This window comes from Girardinichthys multiradiatus, chromosome 11 (assembly GCF_021462225.1).
Source record: "Girardinichthys multiradiatus isolate DD_20200921_A chromosome 11, DD_fGirMul_XY1, whole genome shotgun sequence".
NCBI classification, from domain to species: domain Eukaryota; kingdom Metazoa; phylum Chordata; class Actinopteri; order Cyprinodontiformes; family Goodeidae; genus Girardinichthys; species Girardinichthys multiradiatus.
This window is the reverse complement of record NC_061804.1, coordinates 23,685,401-23,712,613: the sequence shown is the minus strand read 5'-3', so window position 1 is coordinate 23,712,613 and position 27,213 is coordinate 23,685,401. Positions and strand designations below refer to the sequence as shown.

The following is a 27,213-nucleotide window of genomic DNA, read 5'->3' as shown; positions in this document are numbered from 1 at the left end:
ATAACTACAAGTACATTTTATAACAGCCTCATGCTCCTTTTTAAACATTGGATATTACAATTTATTTTTTTAGCAACATTTAAATTAGGATGTTGATTTACTATGGTGGCAATTATTACATTAATTATTATTATGAACAATGCCAGTGTTTACATTTAATTTATGTGTTAAAATCTACATTTGTTCATATATATAAATTATCACTGATTAAGCAGTAACTCATTTTCGGCTGCTCCCTAATTAAGGGGTCACCACAGCAAGACATTACTATTTGAACACAGACCTAACCGAGATTTTAGTGAATAGTTGTGTTGACTGCATTGCATTATTTTTTGTCTAAAGTGTAAATAACTGTATCTTTTAAGAAGAAGTTCATAAAATTTTCATTTATCTATTAAAGCTATTTTATGACATGACAATTTCAGATAAAAACTTCTTATAATGTGAAGCTTTTGGGTGATTTGCAAACGTTTCTATGGGAGAATATGTTCCAGGACTGCAGGTGATCATTTGTTTGGTTAAAGTGAGATCGTAATCAAACAGAAATGGAAAATGTGGAAGAAAAAAACTGCACCAGTGGAATTTCATGACTCTTTGTGACTAATTGACACCTGACTGGTCACCTGTATTGAGCAATAGTACTGATATGGGTGATAAGCATTATATAGGGCGAGTTGAAGTATGTTGTAAACCATTTTTAACAATAGGATAACATAGTTGTTACATCTGAAGAAACAGATGGTGGCGGCAGCTTTCTTAATTTAGAATGAATTAGTAAGTTTATTTTTTAGTGTGCAGGTCATGATTGTAACCATGATTGCTGAATTTTTATCCATAGAAATTTTATTATTTTTTACATTTTGTGTATTTTATTTTTATTTATTATACGTTTTATCAAGCTTTCAAATGTCGATCTGTTCTTAATTTTTTTTTAATTAACGCATGTTTTCTAGTTTTTATATTACATCCAGGTTCGGTAGTTTTATTTAGAGGGTAGCTGACAGTGAATGCATCATATACAGAAGCAGAAACTAGAAGATTGCTGAGAAAATTAGGAACAAATGCAAACCCAGAGAGGACAAATCCAAAATAAAATGTTCAGCTTTTAAAACAATCTGTCAACTGTCACCAAGTTCTCCACCTCCTTATATGGACATGTATGACAAATTCAATAAATATGGTGTGTTTCTTTTATTAAAAAACAAACAGAAAAAAAATTAAAGAAATACTATTTTGTATTTTAAGTTCATTAATACATGAACAAACATACAGTACAGGTTTCTCTCAATAAATGAGGCCATGATCATAAAGTTAAATTATTTCATTAAATCAAATCAAAAAGTGAAACTCTTAGCTGGCAGCCTTGTGAGGACTGTGAGTCAAAGCCTGTTCAAGAGTTTGGGTAAAATTTACAAGGAGTGGACTAGGATTTGAGTCAGTGCGTCAAAAGCCGCCAAACACAAACAGATGCATCCAAGACATACAACTGCTGTATTAATTAGGTTCAGCCACCCCTGAACCAGAGACAATGCTGGAAGCATCTTACCAGGGCTAAAGAGATAACAGTTCTGGGAGAGTCAGATTTGATAACTTTGTAAGAGTAAAACATCTGAATGACAGTTAAAAAAAACAAAAAAACTCACAGTCACAGACATATACATCAGAACATGAGAACAGGATCAAGCTGCCAAAGTCAATTTTTATGATGGAACAGTTCCGCTTCTGACACAACTGAAAATATTTACAGGACTGTGTGAACACCATAAAATGTGACTCCATATCATAAACAAGTCAGTGGAAAGTTCTCATTGTAATACCAAGTCCAGGCCAGAATTTATAAGTTCATTCCCTTTCCTGCTGAATCATATAAAACAGTTAATCAAAAACTGTTTTAAGTAATTTTTTATATTTTTCATAATTCCTTATTAAATGTTCATTAAGTATTGTTAAAAACAGGCATGTCAAAGCTATTGTAGCAACTAATCACATTCAATTTGTTAAATCTCACAACTTCATTGCTGATATTTACTAGTTATTAAAAGTATGCCATACATATCCAGAGTAGTGTTACTTCAAATTAGACACTCTTTCAGTAACATAAACAGAAACATAACTGTGCTATGATGTAGTCCTGAGGGTTCAATACCAGTGACGTGTCACCTTCAAGGCGAGGCAAAGCACTGGGTTCAGTGTTTAAGTCTGAATGTGTCTAACTGCATGTTTCACTGCCAGCCCAACTGGGGGTGTAGTCCTGGTTGAAGAGGGAAGGGGTTTCCAGGGCCAGGAGGGTAGTTTGTAAAACTGTTCGGTTGAGGAGGGAAGTTCTCTAGTGCAGATGTAGGATGAGCCTGAAACAAAAGGAAGTAGCTGCGTTTTTAAAGCGGACCGTTACACTGATAGCCGGATACTCTTGACAACAGTGTATTGTTTCTATGGAACCACCTGAAGCAGAGCAGATGGCATCGCTGGGTTGTGGAGGCCGCTGAGGGCAGCAGCAGAGGCAGATGGAGAGAAGCCAGGTACCGCGGGGAAGGACAGCAAGCCAGGGAATCCACTACCTCCAGGAGGCTGGAGTCCGCCGGTCAAACTAGAACACACAAATACTTCATAAATACTTGATGGCAAAAGCTCGTAACTTCCTCAGTTGCGTTAAGCTGCTGTCCATTGAAGTGTGTTAGTTATGTTTTCCAAAACATAACTTTTAATCTTTTTTACTTTATTAAAAATACGTTGAACATTCAGCCCCTCTACTCTAATACCCCTAGAAAATATTTTGCATGTTCAAATGCCTTCAGAAGTCACCTAATTAGTAAATGAACTCCACCTGTGTGTAATTCATAAGTATGGACCGATATGAAATCTTTGGGCCGATATGAATATTAATACTGCTGTTATGGCTGATAACCGATATTTTCCAATATTATATCTATTTCTCTGACCTTTCAACACAGCGGGAAAAAAAAGACCACACAACATCAGCCGATACCGACGTTAATGCAGATATAGCGTGCATCCCAAGAAATGTAATATCAGTTGTTCCATGCAGGCATCAAAAGCTTATTACATGTTTTCCACTTTATTAGGTACATCTTGCTAGTACCAGGCTGGACCATGTTTTTTGCCTTCAGAAGGGCGTTTTCACACCTATCGTTTGTTTACTTTGATCCAAATCAGTTCATGAGTTTGTTAACTTCTCTTATTTTTTATTAATTTGTTTTTTTTTTTAGGTGGTTCAGTTTTCACACAGAGAAAACTTCAAGCAAACCAAAACCTGCCACTGCGAACCATGTGACAACATTCAGTCTCTTCATTGGTCAGATGTGTTTGGGGCAGGAGTACCAAATGCAAATACAGGAAGCAGATGATGTGATCTTAGGTAATGGATTATTGTAGTGGTATTGTTTCAGGCAACATTATCTGAGCTTTATACCACATGATTCTGAAAATATGTCTTTTCTGCATTGTGCTTTATACTTAACAAAATAAATTTGTTTGTTCACTCTACCGCATCCCACAATACAACAATGCAAAGCAAACCTGAATCCAGGAAGGTGTTTGGCTCAAGCTTGCAGAGTGCATCTGGTAGATGTGTGGGATTGAGGTCGGATCACAAAAGCCATAAACGAACCGCTCTAGAGTTTAGAAACTGCATCGAGACCACCTTCTCACAACAAGTGCAATTGCTTTGTTCACATACAAACAAAGCAACTGCACTAAGAGGGGAGATGAACTAGAGTTTGTTTTCAACGAACTAAACACTCTTAGTTCTTTTTGGGCAAGACCAACAGGGTGCCAGAAACATGCTGGCCCATAATGACATGACAGCATCACACAGCTGTTGCTGATTTGTTGGCTGCACATCCATGATCTTAATCTTCACCGCATACAAAACGATGCACTACTAGACTTAGATCTGGTGACTATAGACGCCATTGTCAAGTTTAATAAATCACCTTGATGTAATTTAAGCTATGATGTTCAAATATTGTGCAACTAATGTTAAAGAGCCTGAAGTGTCCACAATATGGACAAGGCAACATTTTTCTAATCTGTTATTGTGTGAAATGTGGCCCGGGTTCCTGAATCTGTTGCTGAGCCACTGCTGCCTTTCTACCATCTCAAACCAGTCAAATCTTCTCACATGGCTTATTTGTCCAGATAACTGCCACATATTATTTATTTTTTTTCACCATTTTCAGTAAACCACAAATGGTTGCGTCTGAAATTCCAAGTAGATCAATAGTTTCTGAAATACTTAGAACACTATGGCCTCTGATGCTTGGCTTGAACTTTATATGTGATTGCCAAAAAGAAAGACGGCCAATTCCATCATCTGTCAATTAAAATATCTGTTTTCATATATATAACCTAGCATTTCTTTTTAATTATGTACCCTTTATCTTGGTCTAACTGTTACTTACGATGCCTTTGAGGAACAACTTGGACACACCTCTAAAGATCAAGTACTTTTAATATTTCTAGAGGTTTCTCCTCTTGTGTAGAAATAATTAATGCATAGTTCTTCGTAAGGTTTAATTCATGTTTTAAGCGTCTGGTGCTGGGTGAATATTCTACCTATGCTAGCTTTCCCCCAAATTATAAAATTTTTGATTCTAATGTAATGTAACTGTAATATTTCATACAAGTGTAGTATACTGTAGTATTTTATTTGTTTTACAGTAGTCGTAAAATGTATTTTTCCTTTTTTTCCATACTAATTGCTGACTTCTATTCTATTCTATAACTGTACTAATCACTCTACAGGGCTGACAAAGAACATAAACAAGCAAACTCTATGCTTGACATCCCAGAGTAAAAGCACAAGAGAAGTTTGCACAATATAGGTGAAGCATTTGGCTAATCACGTACAATCACTGGTGGAAAACTGATAAGCAGGATTTATGATACCCTTGTATTTGCACTTTACAAGCAAGTGGAAATCAAAGTCCTGTATTTTAAGTACTTGCGTGGTAATTCTGCTCGCTGTTTACTGTGCCATTTCATTACTAGAAAATTAATTGATGTATTGTCAAATATAATAGCCATCCAAAGTTTCTGGCCTTTATGTTTGTTTAAATAAAATGAACTAAATGCCATATTGTTTGGCAAATTTAATGTGATTATTTGGTATATGTGAAATATTGAACATATTGTGCTTTGGCATAGGCTGGTAGGAGATGCACATGGTATGATTAAAAATAATTCACAGTTTTTACACAAAAAACTAAAGTATATGACATTATCTAACTGCTTTTATTTAAATAGTTATTCCTACTGCTGTTATATAACATATTTCAGATAAAATAATGTTGTATATTACTCTAATAAGAATGATGGCTGATCCACGCCATGCCTCACCATACTGTGAAAAAGGCAGGATGAGATTCTCTTGGGTAAAAATACTTTCATAGAGCCAGAGAACTTCCTGAGTGATGCTCACTTTTATAAAAGAACTTTGAAATTTCATTTCAATGTGCTCTATATCCTGGAATGAAAGAAAGATATAGCCTGTATTTTTAGGGGCAAACCTTGGATATTGTATTATACAGGGACGGCCTGCAACATTTTACCTTAAGCCCAGAGCACATCATAATTGATGTCTGTGTGTGTGTGTGTGCATGCAAGCAGCACAAATGCAGTTTGGCAGGTACGCACTCAGTCTTTGCTGGGACACGATGCTGATAATGTTTGCCTTTTAAAGCGTATGCCCTTACCATCAAAACTTCTAGGATGAACAGAGTTTGTTTGCACCCTGATTTTATTTTGTAGGGGTGGGAAATACAGCTGAGGAAGCTGCAGCTGCATTCTGTTACACTTCTAACTTTTCTCTCAGACTACCTTATTGCTAACTGTAGCCGAAATAATTCAGTTCAGTTTATTTATATCGTGTCATTTCACAACATGTCGACTCAGTCATCAGTTTATTCAATCAAATCATAAAGAGTCCAAGCCAAGTACATACATTCCAGTTGATCATAGTTAGAGAACGTAAGTCGGACTATTTAAGTGGGGAATGATGAACATGAAATAAGGAATTTAACCATGTTGAAGTAAATTTAGAACCAGTTGTTGTTCAGGGTAAAATAGTGCAACAATGAATACAAACACTACCTTCCACTGTATTCCCAAACAGTGTTTCCAATTTGTCTTCATTGTACGCATGGGAAAACTGTGGGAGTCACCTTTCAGCCAGCTATATGACACACAGTAAAAGGTGCTGAAGAAAATTCCAGCACTTTCTAGGACATCTCAGTAAAAAGACTTTATTGCTCAAGAGTTATGTGACGTAAAATTTAAATCTTTAAAATATATACAGGTCCTTCTCAAAATATTAGCATATTGTGATAAAGTTCATTATTTTCTATAATGTCATGATGAAAATTTAACATTCATATATTTTAGATTCATTGCACACTAACTGAAATATTTCAGGTCTTTTATTGTCTTAATACGGATGATTGTGGCATACAGCTCATGAAAACCCAAAATTCCTATCTCACAAAATTAGCATATTTCATCCGACCAATAAAAGAAAAGTGTTTTTAATACAAAAAACGTAAACCTTCAAATAATCATGTACAGTTATGCACTCAATACTTGGTCGGGAATCCTTTGGCAGAAATGACTGCTTCAATGCGGCGTGGCATGGAGGCAATCAGCCTGTGGCACTGCTGAGGTCTTATGAAGGCCCGGGATGCTTCGATAGCGGCCTTTAGCTCATCCAGAGTGTTGGGTCTTGAGTCTCTCAACGTTCTCTTCACAATATCTCACAGATTCTCTATGGGGTTCAGGTCAGGAGAGTTGGCAGGCCAATTGAGCACAGTGATACCATGGTCAGTAAACCATTTACCAGTGGTTTTGGCACTGTGAGCAGGTGCCAGGTTGTGTTGAAAAATGAAATCTTCATCTCCATAAAGCTTTTCAGCAGATGGAAGCATGAAGTGCTCCAAAATCTCCTGATAGCTAGCTGCATTGACCCTGCCCTTGATAAAACACAGTGGACCAACACCAGCAGCTGACACGGCACCCCAGACCATCACTGACTGTGGGTACTTGACACTGGACTTCTGGCATTTTGGCATTTCCTTCTCCCCAGTCTTCCTCCAGACTCTGACACCTTGATTTCCGAATGACATGCAGAATTTGCTTTCATCCGAAAAAAGTACTTTGGACCACTGAGCAACAGTCCAGTGCTGCTTCTCTGTAGCCCAGATCAGCGCTTCTGCCGCTGTTTCTGGTTCAAAAGTGGCTGGACCTGGGGAATGTGGCACCTGTAGCCCATTCCCTGCACACGCCTGTGCACGGTGGCTCTGGATGTTTCTACTCCAGACTCAGTCCACTGCTTCCGCAGGTCCCCCAAGGTCTGGAATCGGCCCTTCTCCACAATCTTCCTCAGGGTCCGGTCACCTCTTCTCGTTGTGCAGCGTTTTCTGCCACACTTTTTCCTTCCCACAGACTTCCCACTGAGGTGCCTTGATACAGCACTCTGGGAACAGCCTATTCGTTCAGAAATTTCTTTCTGTGTCTTACCCTCTTGCTTGAGGGTGTCAATAGTGGCCTTCTGGACAGCAGTCAGGTCGGCAGTCTTACCCATGATTGGGGTTTTGAGTGATGAACCAGGCTGGGAGTTTTAAAGGCCTCAGGAATCTTTTGCAGGTGTTTAGAGTTAACTCGTTGATTCAGATGATTAGGTTCATAGCTCGTTTAGAGACCCTTTTAATGATATGCTAATTTTGTGAGATAGGAATTTTGGGTTTTCATGAGCTGTATGCCAAAATCATCCGTATTAAGACAATAAAAGACCTGAAATATTTCAGTTAGTGTGCAATGAATCTAAAATATATGAATGTTAAATTTTCATCATGACATTATGGAAAATAATGAACTTTATCACAATATGCTAATATTTTGAGAAGGACCTGTACATATTTATATATATACCTTCATACTGACTACCAGCCCGTGCCTGGCTTAGCAGCCCAATTTGTCTTCAAATCTTGGGAAAGGTGTGTGAGCCTTATTTCAGCCAGCTGACTGGCTGTAAAACTGTAACTTGAAACTGTACCTTGTTAAAACCTTGGTATACCCTGATACCTTTAACCACCAAAATTACATTGTGGTGTGTACGTATGAGCAAAATTCAAAGTTTACATACCCTGGCTGGAAATTGGAGCTGAAAGCAGATGCAAAGCCAGGTAACACTGGTGATGAGGGAACCCCAACCGCAGTTGCCTGTAGTGGGGCCACAGATGCTACTGAGGATGGAGCTGCTCCTGATAGTCCCATGAATGAAGGCAACACAGGGCTCCTGGTGCCAGCCCCACCTGATACAGCCAGTCTAGGAAATGTGGTGGGGTTAGGCCCAGGAGAAAGGCCTGGGAATATAGAGGTGCCAGAGGTGAGGTCTAGAGCGAAAGGTGGAGCTGCATTAGGGGCAGCACCAGGGGCTAAGCCCTGGTAGACAGAAGATGGTGGATGGTTGGTGGAGGGAGGCACTGATGAAGGGATGGTGGCAGAGGGAAGAGAAGACAGGGCCGGAAAAGGGGATAGACCTGTATAATGAGCCGAAGCTGGGGTAGAAGACATTGCTTGGATGCCAGTAATAGCAACTGGACTATGGAGAGACCCTTGAGGAGAACCTGAGTGTGTCAGACCCAAAGAACGTGCAAGGGCAGCCTGAGCCGAACCTGGTGTCACAAGTGGGCTGAGCGAAGGAGTACCAGAACGAGACGTGCCCTTAAAGGCTGAGGGTACGGGGCTGTTACTGCCGCTGTTGCTACCCCCAGAGTGCCTGTTCAAGGTTCCAGCCACAACACCTTGAGCTTGAGCCTGGGCTGGGTTGACAGGGGAGGGTTTTGGACTGGGTCCAGAGGTGGAGCAGTTTGGAATAACTGGAGTGGAAGATCCAGGAGTGAGAGGTGAAGGGGTGTAACTTCTGATTACTGAACCAGATGGGTTACCTCCTTGTGGGTGGACCACAGAGAAGCTGGGTCCTGACTGCTGGTCTGTAGACTGGGAATAGGCTCTCTGCTGAGCTGAGCCCATGGAGTTTGACTGCGACTGGGAGTCATGGCCACTACGGGAAGCAGCAGGGGTGCTGGGTCGAGAAAGGCCATGGAAAGGGGAAGAGGAAAAACCAGGAGTTCCACAAGGGGTGCCTGAGGGGGTATGGGCTTTAATGACAGACGAAGGCGTAGGTGTGACATGACCACTGGGCGTCTGTGGTCCGGCTTTGATCACAGAGGAAGATGGAGCTGCGGAAGGAGAGGGGGCATTCAGGTTGTGGGAAGGTACCATGCCAGGAAAAACTGGTGTAATAGGGGTGGTTGGGGGAGGTGGTTGAGCAGGTGAAGCCTGGGGTGGAGCAGGGTTAGAAGGAGTGGACCCATGAGGAATGAGAAGGGGCCCACTGTTGACTCCTGGTGTGGTGTTTTGTGGATTTCCAGGTTTGGAGTAACCTGAAAGTAAGGGTAGATTAGAGGTTGTCCAAAATTGTATTTAATTTATTGTTAAAGTCACTGAAACATAATGATTTGGTTATATCAGTTAAGTGACAATACATTTAAATCCATAACATTTGCAGAACAGGTAAAACAAAATGCCAAACCATTTACATAACATGTATAAAAGAGAAAAAGCAAGGAGGAATAGCCAACAAGCATTCCTACATGCAGCCTTTAACGGATATTTGAAATAATAGTTAGTTTTAAAAGGCAACTCCTTCTTACCTTTGGGGAAATATCTGCATCATGTTTTCTGGTTGGTTCGGCTAAAACTAACTTTCATCAAAGCTAATAATCATTGTAATCTTTGGTTCAGTCAGTTTAACCAAATTAGAGAAATTTGGTTACGAGATTTCCCCAAAGGGTTTGAATGATGTACAACTCCATTTTCAAGAAAGTTGGAATGTCTTGTAAAATGAAAATAAAAACAGAGCTATCATTTGAACTCTTCATAAAGCCCATTGTTCTTATATGTAGAGAGCTTGAAGTTTATTTCAAATGTCACTGAGTTAGAGGTGGGGTCTTGAAAAACTGCCCGTAGGAAAAAAAAAAAAAACAGGCATCTCCCTACTAAACAATTTAGCCAAACTGACAAATCATCTGATGACGAGTACGATTGCAAGTCATCCACTGTTGGATTTCATTTGATTATGAAGCAAAACTACAAACTTGTTCAGTCACTAAAATATAAGATGAATTTATTTTTATTTATCATTAAATGTAAAAGAAAACTATTTAAGAAGTTATCTCCGTGGTACTTCATTAAAACACAGGGTTTCAAAGTCATGCAAATAACTGCATTCTTTTTCTTTTGCATTTTACAGGCAGACCAACTTTTTTTGAAATCTGGCTGTAGCTCCATAATAACAAATTAAAACACTGCAATAAAAAATTAAAAACTACTCCAAGCAATGCATGTTAAATGCAAGTGGAAAGGATAATTCTAGATTAAAAGATTAAGGGTCTAAGTTTGAATCTATTTTAGAACCCCAAACCTGTTCTCACAAGAAAAGGAAAAATATATATACTGACTGACCAGATAACAAATATATCTTTATAATTTTCTGCAAAATATGAAAACTGAAAATGGAGCACAAAAAGCTTACTCTTTTGTGTTTTTGTGTGTGTGTTGGCCTCTTTTTATGGTACTGTCTAAATCTAACAATGTTGTTTATTGCAGTATAAATACTTAAAGCCAATTAAAAAAAACCTATGTTAACAGAAATCCTATACATTTTTCACTCAAAAATTCCACGTCTTATCAGACTCAAATTTATGAATTTTTCCACCAGTCGTTGGAACATTTGGGAGATTAATGTACAAAACATTTACCTAGTTGGGATTTGTTATGTTTACATTTCTGAAATCATGAAACATAAATGTTGGAAGTTGGTTTCCCATTTAACATCGTGGAAGAGGTTATTTATCTACATTTTTGACTTCTTAATCTTAAATCAGGTCAGTTTCAAAATACTCAGACTTGTCAAATCCGGACTATTTTCCCTTTTCTACGGACTCTATTTAGGCCGGATGAATCTAGAGTCTTCGAATGACAGTTTGTCATCAGTAATATGTTAATTCTGTTTGAAAAAATAAAAAAATAGAAGTGTCAACTCTATTTTTAGCATCTAAACTACACCCGATTTTAGAGACACAGGTCCAGTTTAACACTGTGAGGGTTGTGAAATGGCCTTTTTGAGTACTGAATGACTGTTCTTTTCAATAAGTCAAAACCCAAATGATCAATGGGTAGAATAGATATCCAAGTTGTAATTTGGCAAATCAAACATAAGATATGTCTTCAAATTAGAAATCAAAGTACAGCCCTTTTAATCTGATTTGTATCTTTTAGATAATGGATTAAGGAATAAAGTGTGGAAAATCCAACATTGTTCTATTCTCAGTTTCCTTTTTTCTATCCAGACTAGAAAGAAAATTGTAAAATCAAGCAAATTCCATGCTTTCTCAGACATTTGAAGACTGTGTGGGAACCATGTGTTTACTAGTGATGGACAATTTTATTGTCATTTTTGATTCCAGTTCAGATGTTTGCAAACCCCAAAAACTAAAAGTACTGTTGGGATTGTTACCTTTACTATTTCCCACTGCTGCAAATGCGAGCAGCAATAAATATCAATATAATAAAAAATATGATTAAATGCAGTTAGTCTGTACTGTTTAGTAATAAAATTGCACAATTTTATCTCAGTGGTGTCCTGAAGTAGCTTATTCAATAATCTGTAAATTGTTCTTTGGTGATTATTCTTGGCTTGGCTTTTTTAAGAGCATTTCTGTTTGTGGGTTTTGACTGCAGTGATTTACAGTCAAAGCCAGATAATCAATAGCAAGAAAGACTGGCTATTAAGAAGGATTTTTAAATATTTGTATCATCATTTTATTCTCATCACAATAAATGATCAAGACATTATTGCCCAGTGTTTACACATATTTTGTAGAGAAGAGAGACCTAATAATAATGGTAATAAAATATTAATACTGATGTGAACTATAATTATTAATGTAATTCACGGTGTATTTTTTTCTGGTCAATCAGTGTACTCCAGCAGAAGATAAACTGAAATAGTCACCTGATAAACTGGAGAAGCACAGGTGAGCAGCATGCCAGCAAGTTAAGCTGCAAGCTTCAGAGAGTCTAGACACAACTTGGCTAAAGGAATCATACCTGCTATTTTGTGAGAAGAGTGGTAGGGGGGAGGGGGCACGTTGGCTGTTATGACCCCTCCCACAGAAACAAGGCCTGCGTTGTTGTACACACCTGAGTGGCAGTTGCAAATATTAAAGGTGTCCGCATTACACATACAACAGAAACCTACAGTACAGACCAAAGACCAAAAGTTTGGACAAACCTTCTCATTCAGAGTTTTCTTTATTTTCATGACTATGAATATTGTAGCTTCACACTGAAGGCATCAAAACTATGAATTAACACATGTGGAATCATATACTGAACAACAATTGTGAAACAACTGAAAATATGTCTTATATTCTAGGTTCTTCAAAGTAGCCACTTTTTGCTTTGATTACTGCTACACACACTCTTGGTATTCTGTTGATGAGCTTCAAGAGGTAGTCACCTGAAATGGTTTTCACTTCACAGATGTGCCCTGTCAGGTTTAATAAGTGGGATTTCAAGCCTTATAAATGGGGTTGGGACCATCAGTTGTGTTGTGCAGGAGGTAGATACAGCACACAGCTGATAGTCCTACTGAATATACTGTTAGAATTTGTATTATGGCAAGAAAAAAGCAGCTGAGTAAAGAAAAACGAGTGGCCATCATTACTTATCCCCAAGTGCAGTCGCAAAAACCATCAAGCGCTACAAAGAAACTGGCTCACATGAGGACCGCACCTGGAAAGGAAGACCAAGAGTCACCTCTGCTGCAGATGATAAGTTCATCCGAGTCACCAGCCTCAGAAATCGCAGGTTAACAGCAGCTCAGATTAGAGAACAGGTCAATGCCACACAGAGTTCTAGCAGCAGACACATCTCTAGAACAACTGTAAAGAGTAGACTGTGTGAATCAGGCCTTCATGGTAAAATAGCTGCTAGGAAACCACTGCTGAGGACAGGCAACAAGCAGAAGAGACTTGTTTGGGCTAAAGAACACAAGGAATGGACATTAGACCAGTGGAAATCTGTACTTTGGTCTGATGAGTCCAAGTTTGAGATCTTTGGTTCCAACCACCGTGTCTTTGTGCGGCGCAGAAGAGGTGAACGGATGGACTCTACACGTCTGGTTCCCACCGTTAAGCATGGAGGAGGAGGTGTGATGGTGTGGGGTTGCTTTGCTGGTGATACAGTTGGGGATTTATTCAAAATTGAAGGCATACTGAACCAGCATGGCTACCAGAGCATCTTACAGCGGCATGTTATTCCATCGGGTTTGCATTTAGTTGAATGAGGCGACTGTGGCTCAGTAGGAAGAGTAGTCGTCTTGCAATCGGAAGGTTGTGGGTTCGATTCCAGCTTCTTCCTGCTGTTTGTCGATGTGCCCCTGGGCAAGGCACTTAAACTCAAGTTGCCTACCGATCTGCGTATCGGTGTATGTGTGAGCGTTAGTGAGTGCAATTGGGTGAATGTGGCTATAGTGTAAAGCGCTTTGAGCGGTCTGTATGACTGGAAAGGCGCTATATAAGTTCAGTCCATTTACCATTTGGAACACACCTTCAGGCTGTGTAAGGGCTATTTGACCAAGGAGAGTGATGGGGTGCTGCGCCAGATGACCTGGCCTCCACAGTCACCGGACCTGAACCCAATCCAGATGGTTTGGGGTGAGCTGGACCGCATAGTGAAGGCAAAAGGGCCAACAAGTGCTAAGCATCTCTGGGAACTCCTTCAAGACTGTTGGAAAACCATTTCAGGTGACTACCTCTTGAAGCTCATCAACAGAATGCCAAGAGTGTGCGGAGCAGTAATCAAAGCAAAAGGTGGCTACTTTGAAGAACCTAGAATATAAGACATATTTTCAGTTGTTTCACAATTGTTGTTCAGTATATGATTCCACATGTGTTAATTCATAGTTTTGATGCCTTCAGTGTGAAACTACAATATTCATAGTCATGAAAATAAAGACAGCTCTTTGAACGAGAAGGTGTGTCCAAACATTTGGTCGGTACTGTACATTACAAGCTACCAAAAGGACCAGAATCAATTCCAGATAACAGTGAGAAAACAATCCCTTTGACTGCAATCTGTTTTAAAATTACTGATAGGTTGTATAACTTAGAATGGTAGGTTACCATGAACCTACCATGGAAAAAATAGAAGTGTTTTGCATTGTCGTTTCTTACTTGGTGCAATGGTGGCATGAGGCCGGCAGGGTGGGATAGGGTACGGAACAGGGCGATGAGGGTTGTAAGTCGAGGGAAACTAAAAAACAAAACAAACAATTGAAACACTTGTAACGCCTGGTAAAAGTATTCACACAAACCAGAAACTTCAACTGTACAGGTCCTTCTCAAAAAATTTGCATATTGTGATAAAGTTAATTATTTTCTATAATGTAATGATTAAATTTAACATTGATATATTTTAGATTCATTGCACACTAACTGAAATATTTCAGGTCTTTTATTGTCTTAATACGGATGATTTTGGCATACAGCTCATGAAAACCCAAAATTCCTATCTCACAAAATTAGCATATTTCATCCGACCAATAAAAGAAAAGTGTTTTTAATACAAAAAACGTCAACCTTCAAATAATCATGTACAGTTATGCACTCAATACTTGGTCGGGAATCCTTTTGCAGAAATGACTGCTTCAATGCGGCGTGGCATGGAGGCAATCAGCCTGTGGCACTGCTGAGGTCTTATGGAGGCCCAGGATGCTTCGATAGCGGCCTTTAGCTCATCCAGAGTGTTGGGTCTTGAGTCTCTCAACGTTCTCTTCACAATATCCCACAGATTCTCTATGGGGTTCAGGTCAGGAGAGTTGGCAGGCCAATTGAGCACAGTGATACCATGGTCAGTAAACCATTTACCAGTGGTTTTGGCACTGTGAGCAGGTGCCAGGTCGTGCTGAAAAATGAAATCTTCATCTCCATAAAGCTTTTCAGCAGATGGAAGCATGAAGTGCTCCAAAATCTCCTAATAGCTAGCTGCATTGACCCTGCCCTTGATAAAACACAGTGGACCAACACCAGCAGCTGACACGGCACCCCAGACCATCACTGACTGTGGGTACTTGACACTGGACTTCTGGCATTTTGACATTTCCTTCTCCCCAGTCTTCCTCCAGACTCTGGCACCTTGATTTCCGAATGACATGCAGAATTTGCTTTCATCTGAAAAAAGTACTTTGGACCACTGAGCAACAGTCCAGTGCTGCTTCTCTGTAGCCCAGGTCTGGGGTATGCGGCACCTGTAGCCCATTTCCTGCACACGCCTGTGCACGGTGGCTCTGGATGTTTCTACTCCAGACTCAGTCCACTGCTTCCGCAGGTGCCCCAAGGTCTGGAATCGGTCCTTCTCCACAATCTTCCTCAGGGTCCGGTCACCTCTTCTCGTTGTGCAGCGTTTTCTGCCACACTTTTTCCTTCCCACAGACTTCCCACTGAGGTGCCTTGATACAGCACTCTGGGAACAGCCTATTCGTTCAGAAATGTCTTTCTGTGTCTTACCCTCTTGCTTGAGGGTGTCAATAGTGGCCTTCTGGACAGCAGTCAGGTCGGCAGTCTTACCCATGATTGGGGTTTTGAGTGATGAACCAGGCTGGGAGTTTTAAAGGCCTCAGGAATCTTTTGCAGGTGTTTAGAGTTAACTCGTTGATTCAGATGATTAGGTTCATAGCTCCTTTAGAGACCCTTTTAATGATATGCTAATTTTGTGAGATAGGAATTTTGGGTTTTCATGAGCTGTATGCCAAAATCATCCGTATTAAGACAATAAAAGACCTGAAATATTTCAGTTAGTGTGCAATGAATCTAAAATATATGAATGTTAAATTTTCATCATGACATTATGGAAAATAATGAACTTTATCACAATATGCTAATTTTTTGAGAAGGACCTGTATATTGTATTTTATTGAGATTTTAGGTAACAAACCAACACAAACTAAAACATCATTTTGATGTCGAAGGAAAATGATAAATTATCTCAAATTTTGTTTCACATGAAAATCGGAAAAATGTGGCATACATTCTCCCCCCTTTACTCTGATATCCCCAACCAAAATCCACTGCAGACTTCATAAGTTATAAGTCATAATTAAATTGGTAAATACTGTAGCATGTTTGGTGTCGCTCAACACACTTTCCCAGCATGCATTGCTCCATGAGAATGTCTGTTCTCTTGTTTTTGTAATTGTTAAAGTAATTTGCATAATCTACCAACTGTTCTTGTTATTCCTTTCCCTTTTACCTGTGTCTTTTTAGGGCTCTCATCTATGATTAGCTCAAACGATTTGCTGTATTCTGACAAATATGTCATCTCCTTATCAGTTCAATACTTACAGGTTTGAACGGTCCTATAATTCTGGAAGCAATTCCTTTCCCCTCCATACTGATGGAGCCGTCTTCTTTTTTCTCACCCTCTTTTTTAACAGGAGGGATTCCCTGTGGTTACAAGAAAAAACTATTAATTCAAAATGGTCATCGTTTAAAAACTACGATATTCAACCTCAGGCAAACAAGTTTACTTCTTTTTTAAATGTATAATTAGTTCAATTAAATTTTTTGTCAGCAAGGATGTTTTCATACAAATGATATTTTAAAACTACATTTGAAGTGTCATGGAATACACGTCAGGAAAAATACATCTCCATCATCAGAAAAGGGCAACAGAGGTTCTGTCACTTAAGTTTCATATAAATACAGAATGATTCAGGTCAGTTAGTCACTGAATCTTGCCCATACTCACAGGAAAAGTGCCAGTGACCAAGCTGGGCCTGCCTTTGGGGTATGGATTTCCAGGAATCATACCACAGGATGAGATCATGGCTACAGGAGCCTTGCAGCCAACCTTACAAACCTAACAATACAAAGATATACGTTTTTGATGCATCTTTCAGCTAACAAAATAGTATTTTCTTTAAAAAAAGTAATTCTTGCAAAAGTATGAATAGGTTTTTATTTATTTTATTTTTTTTCATGTGAACACCTGCTCCAATATCCTGCGAGCACGCTTCTTCTCAGACAAGTGTATCCGGAACAGATCGTCCACTGGTCGAAAATTCTGAGCATCTGAAATATTCCTGTATGGAAACAGACATACCTACTGAATAACCCTTAAATCGACTGAAAAACGAAGCTGATTTAAAGACAAGATTTGACAATGCTGAACAGCATTTTCAAATGTACTCACAAAGCTATTAATTCCAGGACAACAAGTCTGTCCTTCGAGAAAGTGAAGCAGTTTAGGATATTTGCAACTTTGGTTGTAGGGATTGCAACCATTTTCTAAACAGAAACAGGAACAGATACAATATTAGGCCTCCATCTTTAGAGTTTTTAAGAGATGCCCTGCTACCCTGCTTAAGAGAGGTTGCTATGGTAGAGGGAGTAATGTTAATATACGAGATGTAAAGCTGATCGGTAATTGTGGTGCAATTTTTCATAGTACTAAAGATACGAGCTGCAAAGCCTCAGTAAGTCAAAAGTGCTACTACTTACATGCTGCAGAGCTTTTACTGCTTTGATCTGAGGTTCCGCCCATGAGAAGTACTTCAAGATTTCCATCACCTGTAGACATTAAGTACCTTATTAGAGCTTACATTAAAAAGGGCTCTGGAGCAACAAAACACACAAAGATATGGCAATGCTTTCTGTGAGGTGAGGTACAATGCTTTGTAAAAGTATTCTTACCCCTTGCACCTTTACACATTTTGTCACATTACAACTACAAACTTAATTTTGTTGGGATGTTATGCGATAAGCCAAAACAAAGTAGTGCATGATTTTAAAGTGAAATGAAATTTTTACATGGATTTCAAACTTTGTAGCAAATAAAAATCAAAAAAGCGTGGAATGTGTTGTATTCATCCCTCCCTGAGTCAGTCATTTTTAGAACCAGCTTTAATTGTTTTAACTTGTTTGAAACCATTCAACTGTACGTCTGGCAGTTGGTCCTGCTGGGAAGTGAACCTCCACCCCTGTCTCAAGTCTTTTGCAGTCTTGAACAGGTTTTCTTCCACAGTTAACCTGTATTTTGCCACATCTATCTTCCCAAAAACTCTGACTAGCTTTCCTGTCCCTGCTTGATACTGTCGCTATAATGTTTTACGTTGGGAATGGCGTGTTAAGAGTGACGAAAGATGTTATTTTTCTGTCACATACTGGGTTTTGCGCGTAGGCCACAAATGTTGGTTATATCTAACCATAGCACCTTTTTCAACATTTTTTCTGTCCCCTACATGGCCTGTGGCAAACTTGAAACTGGACTTCTACGGACCTTTCAAAAATGGCTTTCTTTTTGCAATTCTTCCATAATAAACAGATTTGCAATGCTCCTCTTGTTTCGTCTGCCTGTTTAGGAAGACAGCCATGTCTTGGTAAGCTGGAACTTAGGTTTTTTTCTATTTCTAGATGATGGATTGAACCGTCCCATGAGATCTTCAAAGCTTCTGCTTCGAACTTCTCTACAACTTTAGCCCAGAGTGGTCCAGTCTGTTCCTTGGTTTTCTTGATTTATCTGTTCTCTTACAAAGCCGTGAAAAGAACAGCTGTACTTACATTGAAATTAGACTGCAAGGGTGGACTCCTTTACTTATTTAGTACAAGAGGCTAAATACAAATGCACAGCAAATTTTCTGACTTTTATTTATAAAACATTATTTTTTTGAGAGACAGACATCATTTTCTTTCCACTTCTCAATTATTATTACTTTGTGTAGATCTATCACATAAAATCCTAGTGAAACACATTAAAGTGTATAATTGTAACATCGCCAAATGTAGAAAAACTCCAGGGATATAAACACTTCTCGCAGGCACGGTAAATGCGTTCTCATATTTCTCATTGAAATATGAAATAGATGCACTTTTTTTTCCACTACACGTTTTATCCATATTTTAAAGTGCAAACTGATTTATGTGTGGATGAATCCTATAAGAAATAGGGCAATCACTAACATACTCATTAACATGGAGGATACGTTTGGACGGTAGCCAACCTGCTCACTGGAGAAATATCCATGCACCTGCTCTATGGCTCTGATCCGCTGGTCTGTTAGGACGCACTGAAACACAAGATCGAGCATAAACAATACTGCAGAGCAAGTAATTACTATCAGAAATCAGAGGCAGATATTACCTTTCGTATCTCATCCAAGACAATGTCAAATGATTTCTTATCCATGTTTGAGGGTTTATTCACACCTAAGCCCCTGTGTCAATAGCTGATTACAATACGACTTAAAAAGTCAATAAAATACTTAAAATACAGCTAGAAAAGTGAAATAAAATAAAATAAATTCGGCTCTGAATAGGTTAAAATGTGTTTTTTGTCCCTCGGCTTACAATATAAATTTATTTTTCGACAAAACCAAGATTTAATACGCTACATATGTGCAGTAAAATATTTAATAACTGCATGGTTAAAATACTACTTTAGTAACTTAGCTCTCGGACAGTGAACAATGACTCCCAAACGAGAGACGTCTGCAGAGCAGAAGATTTTGGCTGCAGCTAACAACAAGCTAGCGCGCTACAGTTATTCTAATCGAGACCACGACGCGACAAAAAGACCCTAAAAACACACAAACAAATATTTTAACGACCGTGCAGTCAAGGCTGGTTCAAACAGACTCCCAACAAAATTACAACCGGTACAAGAACATTTAAAAAGAATCGTTCCACGCTAAATAAAGCGTGCAGTGAAAGACAAGTTTAGCTAGCTGCTGCTGACAGCTGGCGGTAGAACGTCAACAACGAAAGGACCCCCGTGAGGCACCTGATCGCAAAACATTTAAGGTAGTAAATAATATTATAATAACTACCAATAAATAATAAAAAAAACGTCTTATATCACAAAGTTATGACTATTTAGCATTAATTTAGCTAAATTCATGTTTTTTAATTTATTGCTGTGTCAGTGATTCTCCGCAGGCGATTTGTAAGCAGCGCACCGGAAGTAAATACAGAACGAGTGTTTGCAGTGGGGTGATATTCTTTTGGTGTTTCCCTTTTTAGAATAGTGAAAAATGGACCGGTTTTCGTGGTCAAATGGCCTCTTAGAAATAAACGAAACGTTAGTGATACAGCAGCGAGGCGTCAGGCTGTATGACGGTGATGATAAGGTATAGTTTATCATTAATTAGCATTCATTTGTGTTTTTTATTGTTAGCATGGCAGCGAAATACTATTAAGAAATTATGTTAGATTGTAGAGAATCCCTGTATAAATATAAATATAAATGTTGTGTAAAACTGTTACTCGTTTTTTTGTTATTGTTGACCTAATGAAAAACTACTTCCTGTGTTTTTACAAGGCAAAACTGGAAGTTGGTGTTGCTTTATTGAGTACCCATAGGTTGATCTGGAGAGACGGAAAGAATAATGTAAGCAAACTTTAAACAACAACACATAAAGCAAAGGTTATTAATTCTAATTTTAAATTGATCCCAGACTCAAAGATGCGCGATAAAATAACTGTTACACATGCGACATTGTTAGCAGACATGGAATGTGCAGCTAGATTGTTGCACAATACATGGTTTTTGTCATTTGACTATGTAACTTCTAACATGAAACCAAAAATGTGGTCATGCGTATATACATTTACCCCAACTCAATATTCTAATATTATTAGGTTTTTTTTCTTCTTGGCTTTAACATTTCTTCTGACTGTTTTTGGATATTTTATATTTGAAAGTGTTTGTCTGTGCGTGCCCTAATTATGACTTGTGCATTTACTTTCCTATTTGGCAGGACTGCTGCCTGGCCATACCCCTGTCTCAGATTATTTTCTTTGAGGAGCAGGCTGCAGGAATAGGAAAGAGGTACACTGATCAGATTGTTGGCAGAAATCTCTCTGACACCAAACGATCGATCGATCAATCGATAGATAGATATTATAAAACATTATTATTTATTATAGAGGGAGGAAAAAGAGGTACATATATCAAGCTTTGTTTTTGTGATAGTATTATTCCCATTGTCAAACTATAGGTGCACAATAAATCGAATCTCAATGTCAATGTGTGCAATATTTGGAAGGCTATTATATTTTAAGTGCCATGCATTAAAATTCTGCACGCTAATAATACCTTTGGCCAGATGATGTACTTTCTTTGCCCTGTCTGCTCACATTAGATATGGATTTTAATGACTGAAACACATAAACTCATGTAGAGTGGTGGCGACATTGTGATTAAAGAAAGATGTGGAAAATGTTAATTAATCACAACCAATATTGCTTGTTTCCTAATATCGGACAGCTCTACTCTAGACTGCTTGAATCTCTTAAAAAAACAGTAATGATTAACTGTTTGTTTGCTTTTTACTTGAAAGTGCAAAAATAGTTATCCACCTGCATCCATCACCCCCCAACAAGGAGCCAGGTCCATACCAGAACAGCAAGTTCTCCTACATCAAGCTGTCTTTCAAAGAACATGGGCAGATTGAGGTAGTCCCACTTCTAGGCACACACAGTTTCAGAGCTATTTCTTTTTAAATGTTAGTATTGTCTTCTTGATTTTTTTCCCTTCTTAATCACCTGTACCATTTAATTGCAGTTTTACAGGAGACTGACAGAAGAGATGACCCAGAAAAGGTGGGAGAATACCCCAAGTTCACAGCCCATCTCAACAGGAACTGGGTCTCAGGTTGGAAGCTGATCAAACAACATCCTTCTCAATTTATTTTAATCACAACCTTTTCACAAGCTCTGTCAGATAAGAGAAATTGCTGAGTCAGATAAGTTGGAATTTTATTTTTTACTATTTCAATGACATTCCACTGGGTGGCAATATTTGTTTTTTTGTTTGTTTTTTTATTTGTTGGTTGCACTAGATAAACATTATTTTTTTTAAACATAGTTGGATTAGACACTGTCAAGTAAAATGAAACAGTAATTAATAGTTTTGACCTCCTCCTCCTCCTGGGAGTTTTCTCTGCTGCTCTCTTTCATTGTACTCTGACCATGGTTATCACCTTTAGAATTTACTGTTTAACTGTGTGTGTTTTTCTTTCCTTTGTGGTAATGTAGGCAGGAAGGACACGCGCAGTGGGCATTGTTGGCATTGAGAGAAAGATAGAGGAGAAGAGGAAAGAAACAGAGAAGAACATTTCTGAGGTAACCTCTGAAAAAACAAAGGAATGTCCTAATTGAGATCTTGGAGTTTTTAGTTGATTTGTGCAAAGTCTTGGAATGCAGAAATGGTATCTGCTCTTTAAATTTTGTTTATAACATATGATGTGAAATCTAGAAGCTACTAAATAAAGTAATTCATGCTAAAGCAAAAAATATTTAAAGGCTAAGATAAAAGTTGTATTTTTACCAGCCAGTATATGTTCTATTGAATATTTTAATTTTACTAATAAATCGTATGAACATTTTAAGCTTCAACAACTTTTTGATATTTGTCTTTAGGCCTTTGAGGACCTCAGTAAGCTGATGGTAAAGGTAAAGGAGGCCTTCATTTGATTTTCCTATAAATTTATACCGAAAATTGCCTTGCAAAAGTATTCACACCCCTTGAATTTTAAAACCGTCAATGTATTTTTTGGGAATTTCTTTTCCCAAATAAAGGGGTATTGGATGAAAGGGGGTTAAGTACATGTATACACCATAATTTCAGATTTTTATTTAAAAAAGCATGTATGCCTTTCCTTCCTCTTCACAGGTACAGTACTTTCTCTTGGTCGCAATTGCATTATATTACGTAAACCTATAAAATACAATGACATTTTTAGTTATGTGACAATTCTTATTCGCCAGGTTTCTGCACACAAACAAACAAGGGGTAGGAATACTTTTACTGTGTATTTGTTCAATCATTACATTTAATAAACAGAAAGATATACTAAAAGCCTACATACACATGACGAATATCAATACCCCAGTTAATCCAGTGTAATTTGCTAAGTGAGTCTCTAACTGGCAGGCCAAAGAGATGGTGGAGCTGTCCAGATCTATTGCCAACAAGATCAAAGACAAGCAGGGAGATATAACAGAAGATGAGGTAAGAATACCACCAACACAGTCAGATATAATAAAACTTGCTTTATATGCGAAAGGTTTTACAAAAGGTTTTACCCTTATTCTTGGATCAGATCCTGTATTGCTGGGTATCAACTTATTATTGCTTGAAGATTAGCAAGATTTTTATCAACAGCTATGTTCTTTTTTTTAGACAATCCGCTTTAAGTCTTACCTCTTGAGCATGGGTATTGCCAACCCTGTTACGAGGGAAACACACGGATCGGGTACACATTATCACATGCAGCTGGCTAAACAACTGGGAGATATGCTGCAGGCTCCTCTAGAGGTGGGTGTCTCACCTGTTTACTCTCTACAAACGAATAAAACAAACTTAGGCACTTTGTTCTCCCTTTTTTCATACCTTGCATAACTTTTGTACTACCTCCCTGCTGCTGTCTCAGGAGCGTGGAGGAATGATGGCTCTCACAGAGGTGTATTGTCTTGTCAATCGTGCCAGAGGGATGGAGGTAAATGTTGATTTATCTGACAATTCTCTGCATGTGACACAACTTGGTGATTTGTCCATTTACAATATTGACAAACATCTTTGCTTATGTTTTTTTCTAGCTTTTATCTCCTGAAGATTTGTTAAATGCATGCAAAATGTTTGAGTCCTTGAAACTGCCCCTGAGGTGAGTTTGACTTGTTTGTATTACAGTGTTTAAAATTAAATTCCTTTAGTTGTAGAGCAGGTTAAGTGTTTAGTATATAGGACGAGGCTGACCAGGCTTTTCCTGCCTGGCTTCTTGTTGTGAGAAGGGCTGTCCAGGCTTCCGCAGCTGTCATTTCCTGTTACTTCCTGAAGTTTTTGGAAAAACACCAGCAAAGTTTTCCCATGTTGGTTTGCGTTACTGGTGTTAGTGGACCTAAACTTTGCAGTTCAATAAAACAAGCATAAACATTTTCACATTTTGTTATGTTTCAACCACAAACCTCAATGTATTTTATCTGGATTTTATGTGACAGAGCAACACAAAATAGTGCAGAAATAATATTATTTCAAATAATATTCCATAAGTTCATAATATCTCATTACATTTTTGTTATTTTTTAATCATTATCTTAATCATTTCATTGTATTTAATATCGGTTGTGCATATGCACTTTTACCATGATTTTTAACCCCAATGATCATTTTAATTGATTGTTAACGCGAAAAGCTATTGAAAATAATTGCATCTAATTAGAAGATAAAGTCCACCTGTAATTTAAGCTCAGTATAAATCCAGCTGTTCTGTGAAGACATCAGAAGATCTTTGCAGAGCATTTGTGAACAAAGAGCATCATGAAGACAAAGGAACACAGTAGACAAGTACGGGATGAAGTTGTAGAGAAGTTTGAAGCAGGGTTAGGTTATAAAACTATTTCCCAAGATTTTGAGCATCTCACAGAACACTGTTCAGTCCATCACCTGGAAATGGAAAGTGTATGGCACAATTGCAGTAAAGACATGGCCAACCACCTAAACTTGAAAGAAAGCCACAATAAGCCTTGTTTACCGTTTTTACACAAGCCATGTTGGGGACACAGCAAGAATGTGGAGGTTCTCTTGTAACATGTATCCCAAATGGAGTTACCTTACATGTGGAACACGAACACCACACATCACTGTCCCCACAGTGGAACATGGTGGTGGCAGCATCATGCTCTTGGGACACTTTTCTTCTCCAGGGACAAGGAAACTTGTCAGAGGTAGTAGGAAGATGAATGGAGCTAAATACAGAACAATCCTGTTGGAGGCTGCCAGAGACTTGGGACTGAGGTGGAGGTTCAGCTTCCCTAAATATACAGCCAGAAGTATTTAACAATAAAATATTTTAGATCAAATCATATACATTTGTCCGAGTGGCTCAGTCAAAGTCCACACCAATTAAGAATCTGTGGTAAGACTTTGAAATTGATGTTATCGGAAGCTTTTATTTCCACAGCACAATTACGCACTCCTTTGTGTTGTTCCATTCCATGAAATCCCAATAATATACATTTTCAAGTTTGTTGTTGCCATTTTTGTCACATTTCAACAACAAACCTAAAAGGTTTTATTTAAGGTAATGTGGAGAAGTCCAATGGATGTCAATATTTGTGCATGGCACTGAAAAGTCTATATTTTCACATTACATACTTAGTAATGATCAAGCATATCATAAAGATGAGATGTTTTAATGTTATGACACATGTATGTGGTGCAGCAGGATATTTGCAGCTCAATCACTCCTTTATTTATCTTGTCTGACTGATTGCCATGTTTTTTACTTTCAAGTCAGATATCTAAATTCTATATATGTCAGGTTTAATCGCTTACTTCTTCTCAATCAGTTATAAGATGATCCATGTGTGTGCATGTCCTTGTGCACTGATTAATAAATAGTTTTGCTAGCAGATTTGCATGTGTATGTTGCCTTGTTTTGTGACATTTGTTAGATTTTTTTTTTTTTTTTAGCATTGAGTCTCCATGCCTGAACGATTTCCTCTCTTAATGTTTTCTGTTTTTACTTTCATGGGTCCTGTGTCATGTGTAGGCTGCGTGTGTTTGACAGCGGTGTTATGGTGGTCCAGCTGGAGTCTCACAGTGAAGAAGAAATGATAGCCTCAGCGCTGGACAATGTAAGCTGTAACCCTAACAAACATCATACCATAGCATGGTGCACTACCTGCTAAACATTTGAAGAACTGAGGTATTTTCTCTTACTGCATGTCTTTGTGATTCATGCTTTAATCGCAGGTGACTGAAAAAGGCTCCCTGACAGCAGAGGAGTTTGCAAAGCTCTTGGGTCTTTCTGTTCTTCTGTCCAAGGAGCGGTAAGTTAATACATGATTATCATTCATGTCTTTTTTTGTGTTTTTTATTGCTTCGTTTTGCACATTTCCTCTTCTTTAATTGTGTTCTGTTTCCTTTTTATTTTCAGGTTGTTGCTTGCTGAGAAGATGGGCCACCTTTGTAGGGATGACTCTGTTGAGGGTTTAAGATTTTACGCAAACTGTTTTTGATCTGTTTATAGAGATGTTAAGGTAGCACTTTCCACAGATATAGGATGCATAAAAGCCTATCTATAATAAAGTCAGTCTAGTGATATGTGGCTGTTGGTGTGGGTCCTCTTGGTTGCTTTTTTTGATAACCTAATCTTTGAGGCAACATACTTGCCTTAATTATCAGGTTCAAGTTCTCTAAATTACATGTAAATACTGTATCTAAGGAAAACAGATTCTACAGAAGAAGGGTCACTGTAGTGTAATGCAAAGTGGGATTGGTAAAATGCATTTACTGCATTGTGCATTTATTTGATGTATATTTTCCTTTTTCTTGCTTTCTTGACACTTACCTGCAGGCTTGTTGAAAACTAGCAGACTGTTATAAAAGGTTCACAGCCTCTAGTATTTGGATCCATTGTTCCAAAGTAAGCAACACATTGCTATAATAAATGGTTGGAAACGTTTTTGTTGTCTTTTCTGTTGAGGAATGTGCAAACATGTCTGGATGTGCAGCATTTCAGCAAACCATGCTACTTGACTTCATCTTTGGTATTTTGTTGGTCTTTCAGTCTTGTCTGTCAGAATAAGTTGGTCCTGTTCCACCATTTTCATTAGAGGTTAAAATTGAATAAAACAGCTATACAATTTCCCCTCAATCTGACTCGTTTTCTAGAAATCTTGAGTCACAGTTCAAAATGTGTCTGACCTCTATAGTGGAGATGTTTTTGTAGATTTACCTCTTGTGAGGGACTGAACATAAATCAAAGCATTTCATTGAGTTGCTGTTTTACAATGTAAGTCCTACAAAACATTATTGCAGAGATACTGAGTTAAAAAAATAATAACATTTAGCATTAGTCTATGGCCACATCTTTGTTTTTTGCTTTGATCCATGTGGAGCTTTTGAAACTCAGGATTAAATCAGTCTCTGTCTCTGCTGTGAACCGAGCTTCTTAGTAAACTGTTTTATCCCCAAGAAAGCTTCCTGTTTTTCGCCTGCTCTCGCTGAAGGAAAAATGAAGGTCGGTGAAGCTGATTAGATTAGCTTGCCATGTGGTTCCCTTATTGATAGTTG

The 27,213-nt window shown here is 38.3% G+C and overlaps 2 protein-coding genes across 3 annotated transcripts; one reads left to right on the top strand and one right to left on the bottom strand.

Annotated features, from left to right (window-relative positions):
• Nucleotides 1-1,176: 1,176 nt before the first annotated feature.
• Nucleotides 1,177-19,908, bottom strand: proser1 (proline and serine rich 1). 2 transcript variants are annotated; one of them, XM_047379585.1, is made up of 12 exons: nucleotides 19,279-19,908; nucleotides 19,139-19,204; nucleotides 17,640-17,708; nucleotides 17,332-17,426; nucleotides 17,128-17,221; nucleotides 16,888-16,998; nucleotides 16,482-16,583; nucleotides 14,316-14,394; nucleotides 12,187-12,279; nucleotides 8,156-9,458; nucleotides 2,443-2,587; nucleotides 1,177-2,348 (listed from the first exon to the last, which is right to left on the bottom strand). In XM_047379585.1, exons 1-12 carry the CDS (start codon nucleotides 19,321-19,323, stop codon nucleotides 2,223-2,225), a joined length of 2,328 nt encoding a protein of 775 aa, XP_047235541.1. In that variant the 5' UTR covers nucleotides 19,324-19,908; the 3' UTR covers nucleotides 1,177-2,222. The 2 variants fall into 2 exon arrangements, with proteins under 2 accessions (XP_047235541.1, XP_047235542.1); XM_047379586.1 differs by lacking the exon at nucleotides 12,187-12,279.
• Nucleotides 19,909-20,097: 189 nt separating this feature from the next.
• Nucleotides 20,098-26,602, top strand: vps36 (vacuolar protein sorting 36 homolog). The gene is made up of 14 exons (XM_047378275.1): nucleotides 20,098-20,263; nucleotides 20,455-20,523; nucleotides 20,894-20,964; nucleotides 21,476-21,590; nucleotides 21,700-21,789; nucleotides 22,173-22,259; nucleotides 22,557-22,589; nucleotides 23,071-23,148; nucleotides 23,320-23,454; nucleotides 23,570-23,635; nucleotides 23,736-23,800; nucleotides 25,688-25,772; nucleotides 25,891-25,967; nucleotides 26,075-26,602. Exons 1-14 carry the CDS (start codon nucleotides 20,168-20,170, stop codon nucleotides 26,154-26,156), a joined length of 1,149 nt encoding a protein of 382 aa, XP_047234231.1. The 5' UTR covers nucleotides 20,098-20,167; the 3' UTR covers nucleotides 26,157-26,602.
• Nucleotides 26,603-27,213: the final 611 nt, after the last annotated feature.

What these genes read in the sequence shown, in the direction of transcription:
- proser1 (XM_047379585.1), bottom strand. Translation starts at nt 19,323, where the DNA reads ATGGATAAGAAATCATTTGACATTGTCTTGGATGAGATACGAAAG. An exon ending in GATATTTCTCCAGTGAGCAG is followed by an intron (nt 17,709 to 19,138) that starts GTTGGCTACCGT and finishes TAATGTCTACAG; the next exon opens with GTGATGGAAATCTTGAAGTA. An exon ending in TGGTCACTGGCACTTTTCCT is followed by an intron (nt 16,584 to 16,887) that starts GTGAGTATGGGC and finishes TTGTAACCACAG; the next exon opens with GGAATCCCTCCTGTTAAAAA.
- vps36 (XM_047378275.1), top strand. Translation starts at nt 20,168, where the DNA reads ATGGACCGGTTTTCGTGGTCAAATGGCCTCTTAGAAATAAACGAAACG. An exon ending in TGCTGCAGGCTCCTCTAGAG is followed by an intron (nt 23,455 to 23,569) that starts GTGGGTGTCTCA and finishes CTGCTGTCTCAG; the next exon opens with GAGCGTGGAGGAATGATGGC. An exon ending in TCCTTGAAACTGCCCCTGAG is followed by an intron (nt 23,801 to 25,687) that starts GTGAGTTTGACT and finishes TGTCATGTGTAG; the next exon opens with GCTGCGTGTGTTTGACAGCG.